The following is a 12,147-nucleotide window of genomic DNA, read 5'->3' as shown; positions in this document are numbered from 1 at the left end:
CTTCCAGGAACCAGTGAATGGACACTCTGCTTCTCCACTCCCCTGCTCCAGGAGGAAGCAAAGCCCCTGTGACACTGCATTGCGTGATGGGGACGCACAGTACTAATGCCAGCACGTGCAGGAAAAAGAGACTTTTTGACTGTCCTTTTTGTGTTATTGCAGCCGTGTCAGTGTAGGGCATGGCCGTGACTTCCTGAAAGCTTGAACTCAAAGGTCCCTGAACCTTATCTAGAGTCACGTGATTTTTATGGACATATTTGTGGTTCAGTAGTTTGGAAGCTGAATCTGTAAGGATCAGTTAAGATCGCTATTTGGAGCCTCAAATAATCGAGAAAATATTGCATAATTGAAACATTTATTTTAGAACACTACTTAAATGCTATATTAATTGGACTTATAATAAATATCTTAGCATGTTTAGTGATTAAAAAAAACCCCTTTATCCAGCTGGATGCTGGTGGCTCATGGTAATAAGCCTAATTATTCTGGAAGCTGAGATCTTTGAGGATTGCAGTTCGAAGTTGGCCTAGGCAATAACATCTACGAGATTCTTGTCTCCAGTTAACCAGAAAAAAAGATGGAATGGATGTGTTGCTCAAGTGGTAGAGTGCCAGCCTTGAGCACAAAAATCATGTGAGAGGGTAAGGCTCTGAGTTTGAGTTCCAGTACACACACACACACACACGCATGCACGCACGCACGCACCATGAAAAATTATTATCCGGTGAGCCAGCCTTATTTATTCTTGTATTTTTCCAGCACTAAGAAGTAATCACTTTTAAGGGGTAGTCTATGTTAGTTGCTTTTCTGTTATTGTAACAAAATACCTGAGTTAACAAGGAGTGGACAGGTTGTTTTAGAGGTTTCGATCTATGGTTGGATGGTTCCATTGCTTATGGGGTTTTGGTGAGGTCATGTGATATGGCAGGAATGCCTGGTAGAGGTCATGTGATATGTCAGGAGTCCATGGTAGAGGTCATGTGACACAGTAGGAGTGCATGGTAGAGGTCATGTGACATGGTAGGAGTGCCTGGTAGAGGTCACATGACACAGCAGGAGCACATGGTAGAGGAGCTGCTCCCCTCCTGGCAGCCAAGAAGCAAAGATAGCTTGGAAGATCAAGGTGTTGCAGTGCCACCGTTTTCTTAGATTGAAGACTTCTCGGGTGGGTCGTTCAGTCTGCCTGCGACATGAAATGGATCAAGAAGCAGCATAGATCATAAAAACCAAGTGGTGAAAAATTATGTAAAAAAATCCTTTGAATGCAGGTTAACTAAGAGCAGAGTCCAAAACAACAGATAAATAAGAGTCACAGGAGAGGCCATCAGACCTTAACAGGGACTGTCGGTGGAAAGAGGGAGAAGGGAGAGAGGCTTGGTAGAGATCCAGCTGATATTGTTGGCATGCTTACCATGAACCTGGCGCCACTCTACTTCTTAATGTCATGTAGAAGACTTGGAAGCTCATTTAGAACAAGGAGGATGAGAGAAGATGGCTCCGGTGTCGCCTAAGGTTACAATTTGGATGACTGAGGAAATGATGAGGTGGTTGGTGCTTTTCTGTCTGGCACGCAGTGCAGAGGGAGCACAGGAGATTGGAAACAGATATTGGAAACGGCCATGGTCTGGCTTCCTGTGTGCGTAACCACAGTATGTTTTCTGGTGGACTCTTTCCCGGTCCTGTCAGCGGTGAAGCCCCAGTGACCGGCCTGAGAGTCTCTGCCATCCTAAAGTTTCTTCTGATGTTTCACCTGTGAGCTTCTGAGCCACAGACTGGATTCATGTCTCACTTTCCCCTTGAACTTGACCTGACTGTCCCTCTCCAGGGTGCATTGTTGAAAGTTCCCACCCAACACATATGCAGACTGGGTTTATTAAAAGCAAGCCTCGTACCATTGTATTCCCTTTGCTAGATTTATTTTAAATCCCTGGAGTTTATGTCTACTTGAGTTTTATTTTTTTATTTTTTTATTTTTTTGTCGGCCGTGGGGCTTGAACTCTGGGCCTGGGCGCTGTCCCTCAGCTCTTCAGCTCAAGGCGAGCACTCTACCACTTGAGCTACAGCGCCACTTCCGGTTTTCTGGTGGTTTGTTGGAGATAGGAGTCTCACGGTCTCTCCTGCCCGGGCTGGCTTTGAACCGCGATCCTCAGATCTCAGCCTCCTGAGTAGCTAGGATTACAGGCGTGAGCCACCAGCGCCCGGCCTTGAGTTTTATTTTTTTAAAATTACTTTTGTGGATCATAGGGCTTGAACTCTGGGCCTGGGCACTGTCCCTGAGCTTTTTTGTTCAAGGCTAGCACTCTACAACTTTGAGCCACAGCACCGCTTCTGTTTTTCTGGAGTTAATTGGAGATGAGTCTCAGGGCCTTTCCTGCCAGGGCTGACTTTGAGCCATGATCCTCAGATCTCAGCCTCCTGAATAGCTAGGATTACAGGTATTAGTCACCAACACCCAGCTGTACCTGAGTTTCAAGAAGATGGAATCCAATCTAACCTAACAAGTAAATTTCAGCTTGGGCCTAAGTGATTACAACGAGGTCAATATATTGTTTTTATCTTAACTGTTTTTGCATTTTCATTTAATGCTTTATGTATTCTTATGTCTTAGGTTCACTAATGTACTTAAATGAAGCCACACTCCTCCATAATATCAAAGTTCGATATAGTAAAGACAGAATCTATGTAAGTATGTGAACTGTGGATTGTGTTTTTGTGGGGATAATGGATTTACATGATTTTGTTAGCTTTGGAATTTTGCAAAAGGAGACCACATGTAATCTGAGCACAATGAAAAGCATATTGTCTGTGAAGATTTATTTTCTCTTTTCTCTCCCATTTATTGCTATACCTCCAGGGCACAGAACAATGCCAAGTACAGAGAGGGCACTGAGTTAAGTAGCTGTGCAGTGTAATGGGGAACTCAGATCATCGTGTAATAACTTATAGGCTTGAAAATGTTTAATTTTAGTGCCTTAAAAAATACCATCATCTTGTGTTTTGACTTCTTAGAACTTCTGGTTTATTTCAATAAATTTTTTGTTTAAATATAATTTTTCATGTTGTTTTGGAGAGAATTTAATTAGCCTCTGAAGAATATATGTTAAATTAAATTTGAATGAGGAAAAATATACAAATTAGGATAGAAGGCAATATCTGAGGAAATATTTGTTAGGTCCTAGAGATACTGTACCTTGAAAGTCTAGACTATTACAAAAAAGAAAGATCATGCTTTTTAAAAATTATCTTCCAACAATGGAGGGGTAACAATGCTCAATAGGAAGTGTACTCATTACCTTGCTCATGTAACTGTAACCCTCTGTATAGTATCTTTACAATAAAAAATTAAAAAAAATTATCTTCCAATAGTTGTACAGAGGAGTTTCCATTCAACAAAAGCAGTTTATGATTCATGTGTCTGATCCATGTCACTCCTTTCATCGTTCTCCCCCATCCCTCCCAGCCCACCCCTTCCTTCAATTTCCTTAATTTTGTAGGATATGCATTGAATTTTATGACTGACTTCTCTTCCCTTTCTCTCGTTATTTGTCTACCCCTCTCTCCTTATCCCACCCCTGCTTTTGAGTATCCATTTCCTGGTATACATTTTGTTGGACTGTGAGTTAGCCTTCTAAGCAATTGTACCATTTGAGTTATCCCCTGAATCTACCATATTTCACTTAATACTCTTATGTGCCCTTGCATGACACCCCAAAGTGTTTACTTATATATTTATAAAAGAATTCTAGGTTCCACATATGAGAAAAACGTTCACCCTTTGACTCTCCCAGCCTAATTTACTTCACCTAACATAATTTTTCCAGGTTTGTTTGCAAATGATGCAATATTATTCTTTTTAATGCACAAATAAAGTTCAGTTATGTTTGTATATCATATTTTCTTGATCTTTTCCTCCATTGAGGGGAACCTGGGCTGATAAGATAATGTTTTTAACACTAGCACTATTGAAATGGATATTAAACTATATTTGATTATGTTTGTACTGTGTTTTAATCATAATTATTTATTGGTCATGTACAAAATTTTATTCTCCTATGACCTAGTCATAGATTCCCTTGCTGGATGGAGATAAATTACCTCTATATCATTCTCCTGTTATAAAGATGGGACTCTTCATTATTTTTGAACGAAGAAAGCAATGGCTTCTTGACACTAACTAGATCAAATGACATCCTTAATCTTTTATATCACTCTCAATCTGTCTAATTGTACTTACTTAATTCTGACTAAATTACATTTAGTCTTTGCCATCTGTCCAAATACTGACAGCTGGGAAATAGAACTAGTCTGTTCCAAGAGAGTTTACTTGCCATCTTCTGCTTATGCACAGCATTAACACTTTGCTTTTCTCTTTGATTTTTTTTTTCAAAACCAACAAAATAAAGAGTACATTCAGGTTTACATATTGGTGTTCTTGAGAGGAAATATATTTAAAAGCAACATTCAATCAGCAACTTCATGTTGAGTGGATTCTAATGTGGGCTAAATGCTAGTTTAGAAACTGAATTAATACAAAGTTTGGAGTTTTAAAGCAGTTTAGTTTGTAATAAATCAATGTAAGTTAATTTGGATATAACCAGGAAATGCCAATGCCATCTTCCAAGTAGAACTGGAGAATCAGTATCTTCATAGTTTCTGTTATGGTTGGTATGGTTTCTCCCCAGCAAATTATGCTTTTTAATCATAAAACTAGTAAATGTGAGTAATACATAAACAGAACTGTTTTATTATATGTAAATGAAGACAATTTACAATTGTATAATTAATATAAGTGAAGGAAGCAATGTAGAATAGTAGTTTGAATTTGTTGTTTCTTGTTAATCAGTTATCATTAGTCTCTCTTAGATTGAATGAAACAACAGCTAACTCATATACATATAGAGAGAGACACATATAATATATATGTATATGTATATATTTGTGTGTGTGTGTGTGTGTGTGCGCGTGTGCCAGTCCTGGGGTTTGAACTCAGGGCCTGGGCACTGTCCCTGAGCTTTTCTGTTCTACCTCTTGAGCCACAGCTCCACTTACGAACCCAGGGCCTCAGGCATGCAAGGCAAGCGCTCTACCACTGAGCCACCTTCCCAGCCCCCAGCTTGTTCTTAATTGGAAATAAGAACCTCACTTTCCTGCCTTAGCTGGCTTTGAACCATGATCCTCAGATCTCAGCCTCCTGAGTAGTTAGGATTACAAGTGTGAGCTTTTGGCACCTGGCCACATTTAGTATTTTTATGATTACTAATATCTTTGACTCTTTGTCTTTGCTAGAAAAGTCATAATCTGAAATTTTTAATTTTTTATTCCAGGAAACAATTTTGGGAATGTCTTTTACATTTCTACATTAATAGTCTGAGACTTCAGTATTTCTACAACATTTCTTTTCCACAATTAGAAACAGAAAAGAGGAAAACAATGACCTTGTGTGTCCTAGTTTTGTCAGTATTACTGAACCACAACTAGGAATTTTATAAATCTGCCTAGTGAATTTTCCTGACCTTTTAAAGCCACAGTTAAATTCCAGAATTTAAAAGAAAACTTAGAGTTGCTCTTGGGGCCCATCAATGGGTAGCATATGTTGTTTTGCAGAACTGTGGGGCCAAGTAATCACCAAAGAGCTAAATCACCACTTAGCATTCACTGATGGAGATGGGGCCAGAGAAGCTGTGACTTCTAACCAGGCCCTCAGTAGCAGGGGAAGTAGGCTATGTGAGAATCTATGCAGATGACCGAGACTCAGTTATAGGAACAGAACAAGGTAAGAAGTAGATTCCATAAATGGAGTCAACAGACACAGCCTAATTGAGGTAGAGAGGGCTAGAAACTCAGATTTCTGTCCGTGGTCCCTTTACTTGGGAGTATATGTGGGAGTAGCATGATTCTTCTGAGATAGACGAAAGAAGGAAGGAAGGAAAACTGGAAGGAAGGAAGGAAAGAAGGAAGGAAAACTGGAAGGAAGGAAGGAAGGAAGGAAAACTAGAAGGAAGGAAGGAAGGAAGGAAGGAAGGAAGGAAGGAAGGAGGGAGTAACTTGATTTTGCATTTGCTGACTCTGAGACACTTGTGGAATGCTAAATATATTTATATTATATATATATATGTATTTTATATTTATAAAATATTAGGAATTAGAGAAATAATGGCTCCTGTAAGGTTAGGGAAGAGTTGGAGCTGGCAATGCAGATTGTGGCTTCCTGACTGTAGAGAGAATTGCAAGGATCTGTTTGGTGCATGTTTATTCTCTTCCATTAGCTTTGCTCAGTTTTTAATAGAAAGTAGTAACCGGGAAATTCCATGTTTCTGTTTTCTGTGTAGACGTATGTTGCCAACATTCTGATTGCAGTAAATCCATACTTCGATATACCTAAAATCTATTCTTCAGATACAATAAAGTCATATCAAGGAAAATCTCTTGGCACAATGCCACCTCATGTCTTTGCCATTGGTAAGTGATTTAACTATATTTTAATCCTTGTCTTTATGTCCTTCAGATTTACTTAGTTTTTCTCTTGGGCTAATGAGGGGGTGCTCTGGATTGAACTGACCTTTTGAAAGATCTGTGTCCTTGTTGCTGTATCAGCATTGTTAGGAGCAGGCATCCTAAGCAGGGGGAATGGATTCTGCGGCCAGCTCATCCGTCACATTGTCTTTGGAAAATGCCTGTGTCCTCTTGGGTGTGGCTGTGCCGCTGAAAGTAGGAAAATGGTACTTAGTTTTGTGGTGCCAATCCTGGGGCTTGAACTCAGGACCTGGGCTCTGTCCCTCAATTTTTTATACAAGGCTAGCATTCTGCCATAGCTCCACTTCTCACTTTTTGGAAGCTATGAGCCATGATCCTCAGATCTCAGCCTCCTGAGATTATAAACATGAACCACTGACACTGGCTTGGAAAATGGTACTCTCTGACTCCTCGAGATGGCTGCTCCACCTTAGAAGTGTTCTTCCAAGTTTGAGGCCACGCCTGGCCACGTGTGAGGCCACATTGGCCACATTTGAGCTGTGAGAGCAGACCTCTTCCCTGAGTTCTCCTGGCATCAGAGCTTTATAAAACTAAAAGATGGGAAGTGCTAGTTTCCTGTCTCTGAAGAATCTGTGCAAGAAAACAATGTCTCTGTTGAGTTTTTTTTCAGCCTTCTTCAAAGCTGACGCCCTTCAGCTCTGAGACACACATTAATTTGATCATAAATAGAAATTACCTCCCACATCACCTCTACCAAGGTAGGGGGTTAGCCAGCTCCTTTGCAAACAGACACAAGCAACTGCTTTCCGCCACGCTTGATACTGGTGTAAGTGCAGTCCGTTTCACTCTAGGCCCAGCCAGGCTTCACTTCCAGATTTGGTTGATGTGTTTGCTCCGCAACGCTGACTTACATTTGGCTCTGTGATGCCAATGTGACTTACATTTAGCTCTGTGATGAAAATGTTCTTCTCAGCCTGCAATTTTTAGAACCTGAATATGAACAAGCACATCACTGGAGATAAGTTACATGTTAAAAAGGCCATTAAAGCAGCTTCTACTTTTTTAGCCTTTTATTGCTAAGAAGTATTTCGAATAGTTCAGTAAAAGTGCACAGAACAAGTTGCTGATAAATTGGACGAAAGATAAGTGTCTTCTGGCCTATGGTATTTTAGTTTGTTTTGCATTACTGTAATGAAATAACTGGCATAGGCTACTTATGAAGAAGAAAGGCTTTATTGAGCTCATAGTTGTGGAGATTCTGAGTCCAAAAGACATAGCACAGGCTCTGTGATGTGAGCCATTCCTCTGAGCAGCTGAACCAGTGGTTTTAAGAAGCCAATACATCCCAGACCAGGAGCAGAGAGAGGACAGGCAGACGTGCTCAGCTGCTGACAACTGTCTCGTGAGAAGTCAAGGAGCTACCTTCACCAGGACATGTGCTGACCCAGCTGTCACCTCTCCAGACAGTTCCACTCTGCAGACAGAGGCTTCTGTCAGACCCCTGGGGTCTATGTCCAAACCATGGCATTTGGCTCAAATTCTGTCCTTAGCAATAACCAAGGGTGTGGCATATTGCTCTTCATTGGTATTAATTCATGGGTAGCACATGTTTGAGGGGAGAAATAGTTGTCTAATTAAGCTGTATAGGTTAGCAACTAATTTTGATGTAGAAGTATCTAAAATTTTAAATCACTTAGACAGATTTAAACTCTTCTTTGTTGTTATCTTAAAAGTTTATAGCTTAAATTGTTGGAGCGTAAGGGAGATAATTTAAAATTGTATACAAAGCCAGAATTCTGATCCTGGCTGGCTGCTGGTGGCCCATGCCTGTAATCCCAGCTGCTCAGGAGGCTGAGATAGAAGGATTGTGGTTTGAAGCCAGCCCAGGTAGGAAAGTCCAAGAGACTCTTATCTTCAGTGACCCACCAGAAAACCAGAAGTGGCACTGTGGCTCAAAGTGATAGAGCACTAACCTTTAATGAAAGAACTCAGGGACAGGGTTCAAGCCCGAGTCAAGCCCTATGACTGAAAAAAAAATTATACAAATTACAAATCAAGAAAATTTAAAGGAATCAATTTTTCCTACCTTTGAAATGCTGATATATTCTACAAGATATTTAAATTCAATAGTTTTACAAGGAAAACACCCAGAGAATTTTGTGATCATGTGTTGTTTGTTTCCTCCAGCAGAACTTTTGGTTGCCAGATTTCTTAATTGGAAGCTCATTATTTATTTTTCACTGGGGACCTCATTAGCTATGCATTGAGAGCATTTTTTTTAATCCCTCTGCTGATCTGCTCTGGTATTAGGGAGAGTTGAGCCACAGCTCCTAAATATGGAGATATTCTGGCACTAAGTCAGGAGTTGCTTATCTGGATTTCATATTAGCTAGCTGTTAGGAAAGCAGAACATTGAAAGTAAATACCTTCAGAAACATTGTGAACACATTGTGACGACTTTCTGTTGAGTTTGCACTAACCACTAGCATGTATTTATGATTTCATTAGAAACCAGGGCTCCGGAAGTGAACTTCCTTCCCTTCACAGCTATGCTTCCCTCACCATGTGTGTGTGTTTCCCTGCAGCTGACAAGGCCTTCCGAGACATGAAGGTGCTCAAGATGAGCCAGTCCATCATTGTGTCTGGAGAATCCGGAGCTGGCAAAACAGAAAACACAAAATTTGTTCTTAGGTGAGTTACCGGCTAACCTGACATAATTCAAACAGGCTGACATTGTTTCAGTGGTTAAAAAAAAACTGCATAACACAAAATTTTCCCCATTAGGTCTTTTCTGGTGCACAGTTTAGTAATATTAAGCAGAATCCCATTGCCGTGCTGACAGATTGCACGTGTATTTTCCTCCTGTAAACAGATCCTATGTTCCCATTTAACAGTTTTCTCCCTTTATCCACTTGCTCCAGGCTCTTGTTTTTCAGTTTCTATCAGTTTAATTACTCCCATTGCCTCCTGTAAGTAGAATCATAGAGTACTTATGTTTTAAGATTATTATTTTATGTGTCCTCAAATACAGTTCACTTGTGTTTGAGGTGATCAAAGTGGCATATACCTATAGTCCCAGCTACTTGGGATGATGCAGTAAGTGGACTGCTTGAGCTGTGCAGTTAAGGAAAAAAAAAAAAGATTCTCCTGTGTTGTACTACATATGCTAATTTCCTCCCTACATTCTAAAGGTTGAGGAACACTCCCTTATATTTATAGACTACATTTTGTTTACCCATGGATTTGTTAGCAATTACTTACATTATTTCTATATCTTGGCTACTGTGAATACTACAGTTATGGAAGCACAAATAACTGAAAATTTGAACAGATTGATTTTTTAATATGTTTGCATAATTTACAGCACATTTTTTTTTTTTTGTGGTTGTGGGGCTTGAACTCAGGGCCTGGGTGCTGTCCCTGAGCCTCTTTGTACTCAAGGCTAGTGATCTACCACTTGAGTCACAGCGCCACTTCTGGTTTTTGAGTGGTTTATTGGAGATAAGAGCCTCACTGGGACTTTTCTACCTGGGCTGGCTTCAAACTGCAATCCTCAGATTTCAGCCTCCAGAGTAGCTAGGATTATAGGCATGAACCACTGGTGCCAGCACAGCATACTTTAGAACGATTTTTTTGTGTGTGTCAGTCCTGGGACTTGAACTCGGGGTGCTGTTCCTGAGCTTTTTTATTTTTATATTTTTTGCTCAAAGCTAGTGGTCTACCATTTGACCCACAGCTTTACATCTGACTTTTTGGTGGTTAATTGGAGATAAGAATCTCATGGACTTTCCTGGCTGGGCTGGCTTCAAACTGTGATGCTCAGATCTCAGACTTCTGAGTAACTAGGATGACAGGTGTGAGCCACCTGTGTGTGGCTACATTCTACCATTTTTAGGAAGCAAATCTGTAGGTTGTTGAATGCCAGCTCTGACATGTTATTTCCATAAAGACCCTAGCAGAGGCTTATGCTGGCTAGGCCAACAGGAAATGTTCCTTCAAACTCCAGAGGCCCAGTGGACATTCTGGTCTCAGGGTTTCTGAGTTTGAACCTTTTATTAAATTAAAAATAATTTTTTTTTTTGGGTCCGGTCGTGGGGCCTGAACTCTGGGCCTGGGTGCTGTCCCTCAGCTCTTCAGCTCAAGGCTAGTGCTCTACCACTTGAGCCACAGTGCCACTTCTGGCTTTTTTTCTTTTTTCTTATGTGGTGCTGGGGAATCGAACCTAGGGCCTCAGGCATGCAAGGCAAGTGCTTTACCACTGAGCCACCTTCCCAGTTCCTGAGTTTGAAACTTTTAAGAATAATTTCAAACCTGTAACAGGATAATTACATTGGAACATAAATTTGTAATTTTTAAACCTATAATGATGGTTTTGTTTTCCACTTTCCATGTATTAAATGACATTAAAATTGGAATATACTATATGCAATATTTTCATGATTTAATATTTTTTAATCTTGTATTTTAAATAGATACCTGACAGAATCATACGGAACAGGTCAAGATATTGATGATAGAATTGTTGAAGGTATTGCCAGTTTTTAATTTTTTATTGTTAGGAGCATAATAAAATTAACTTAGAAGTATCTGTAGTGTGTGTGTCTACGTTTGTGTGCCTAGGTGCATGCGCACACACGGTTGTGTGTTTGTTGTAGTGTGTGTGCACATGCTGTCACTGGGATTGATTTTAAGGATTCCTGCCCTTGCTTAGCTTTTTTGACTCAAGGCTGGCATTCTACCACTTGGACCATACTTGCATTTCTAGTTTTTTGCTGGTAAATTGTTAAGAATCTCTCAGATTTGCCTGCTGTGGCTAGCTTTGAACCTCTATCCTCAGATCTCAGCCTTCTCTCAGTAACTGGGCTTACAAGTTTGAGCCACTAGCACCTGGCTAGATATATTTTTTTGCTTACTCAACACACATTATCTCTCCTGACACCCTGCACCATGTAGGCACTAAGAAGGAAGGGGTTAAGGATTTTGATTTCATATCCAAACCCCTAAAATTAAGGCCTGGAATGCAGTGTAAAGACTGAAAGAAAAAGTATAGGAAACTATCTTCCTATTTATTTTCTTAACTGTGTGTTCTGTAGAGAAGGAAAGAAGAGTTATTTTATATTAAAGTGCTCTTTCTTGGAGATGACTTATTGTAACAAAATACCATCTCAGAAGGCAGTAGTGCGAGTTGACTCCCGATGCTCTGTCGCTGTCTCACCCCTGTGAAAGTGCTTGTACCTGTCTGGAGCTGCTGCTCTGTGCTGACACCTTGTTGAATCTGTACCTCCTGGGTACTATGGGCCCTGTCTGGTGTCCTTCCTCACAGACGCGCTCCTCCTGCAGGGAGTAGGGCTGTCGTTGTTGGTTTAAATCTGTTCTGTATTGCCCTCCTGATAGTGCTCCAAGGCCATGAGGCCAGCCAGGCTGCTCTGTGAGGCTTGGCTCCCACCTCTTCCGGTCTAACCTTGCCCCTGTTTTCTCTCACTCCTATGCCTTAGCCCTGTTGGTTTTCCTGCAGGTCTTTGAGGTCTACGCTCTCTCCTTCTTCGCTTTGCCTTCCAGTGTTGTCACTTTTAAAAACAGAATAAGTAATTAATAGAAAAGATAAATCATGGGTTAATTAAAAAAAATACTAATTAGTATTCTGGCTTATTTACTTGAGCTGCAGACTCCCTG

At 40.5% G+C, this 12,147-nt stretch overlaps 1 protein-coding gene across 5 annotated transcripts in view; it reads left to right on the top strand.

The window, feature by feature from the left end:
* Positions 1 to 12,147, top strand: part of Myo6 (myosin VI) — a 140,274-nt gene that overhangs the window by 55,511 nt on the left and 72,616 nt on the right. For all 5 annotated transcript variants that reach the window (XM_070010239.1, XM_070010238.1, XM_070010237.1 and 2 more), the window contains exons 4-7: positions 2,609 to 2,682; positions 6,330 to 6,459; positions 9,060 to 9,165; positions 10,947 to 11,002. In XM_070010239.1, the coding sequence (XP_069866340.1) occupies positions 2,609 to 2,682; positions 6,330 to 6,459; positions 9,060 to 9,165; positions 10,947 to 11,002 (366 nt within the window). The remainder of the gene's footprint in view (positions 1 to 2,608; positions 2,683 to 6,329; positions 6,460 to 9,059; positions 9,166 to 10,946; positions 11,003 to 12,147) is intronic.

Source organism: Dipodomys merriami, unplaced genomic scaffold (genome assembly GCF_024711535.1).
Source record: "Dipodomys merriami isolate MVZ:Mamm:240054 unplaced genomic scaffold, mDipMer1.0.p SCAF_8, whole genome shotgun sequence".
Classification (NCBI taxonomy): Eukaryota; Metazoa; Chordata; class Mammalia; order Rodentia; family Heteromyidae; genus Dipodomys; species Dipodomys merriami.
Note: the sequence above shows the minus strand (reverse complement) of the source record. Positions and strands in the feature narration are given on the sequence as shown.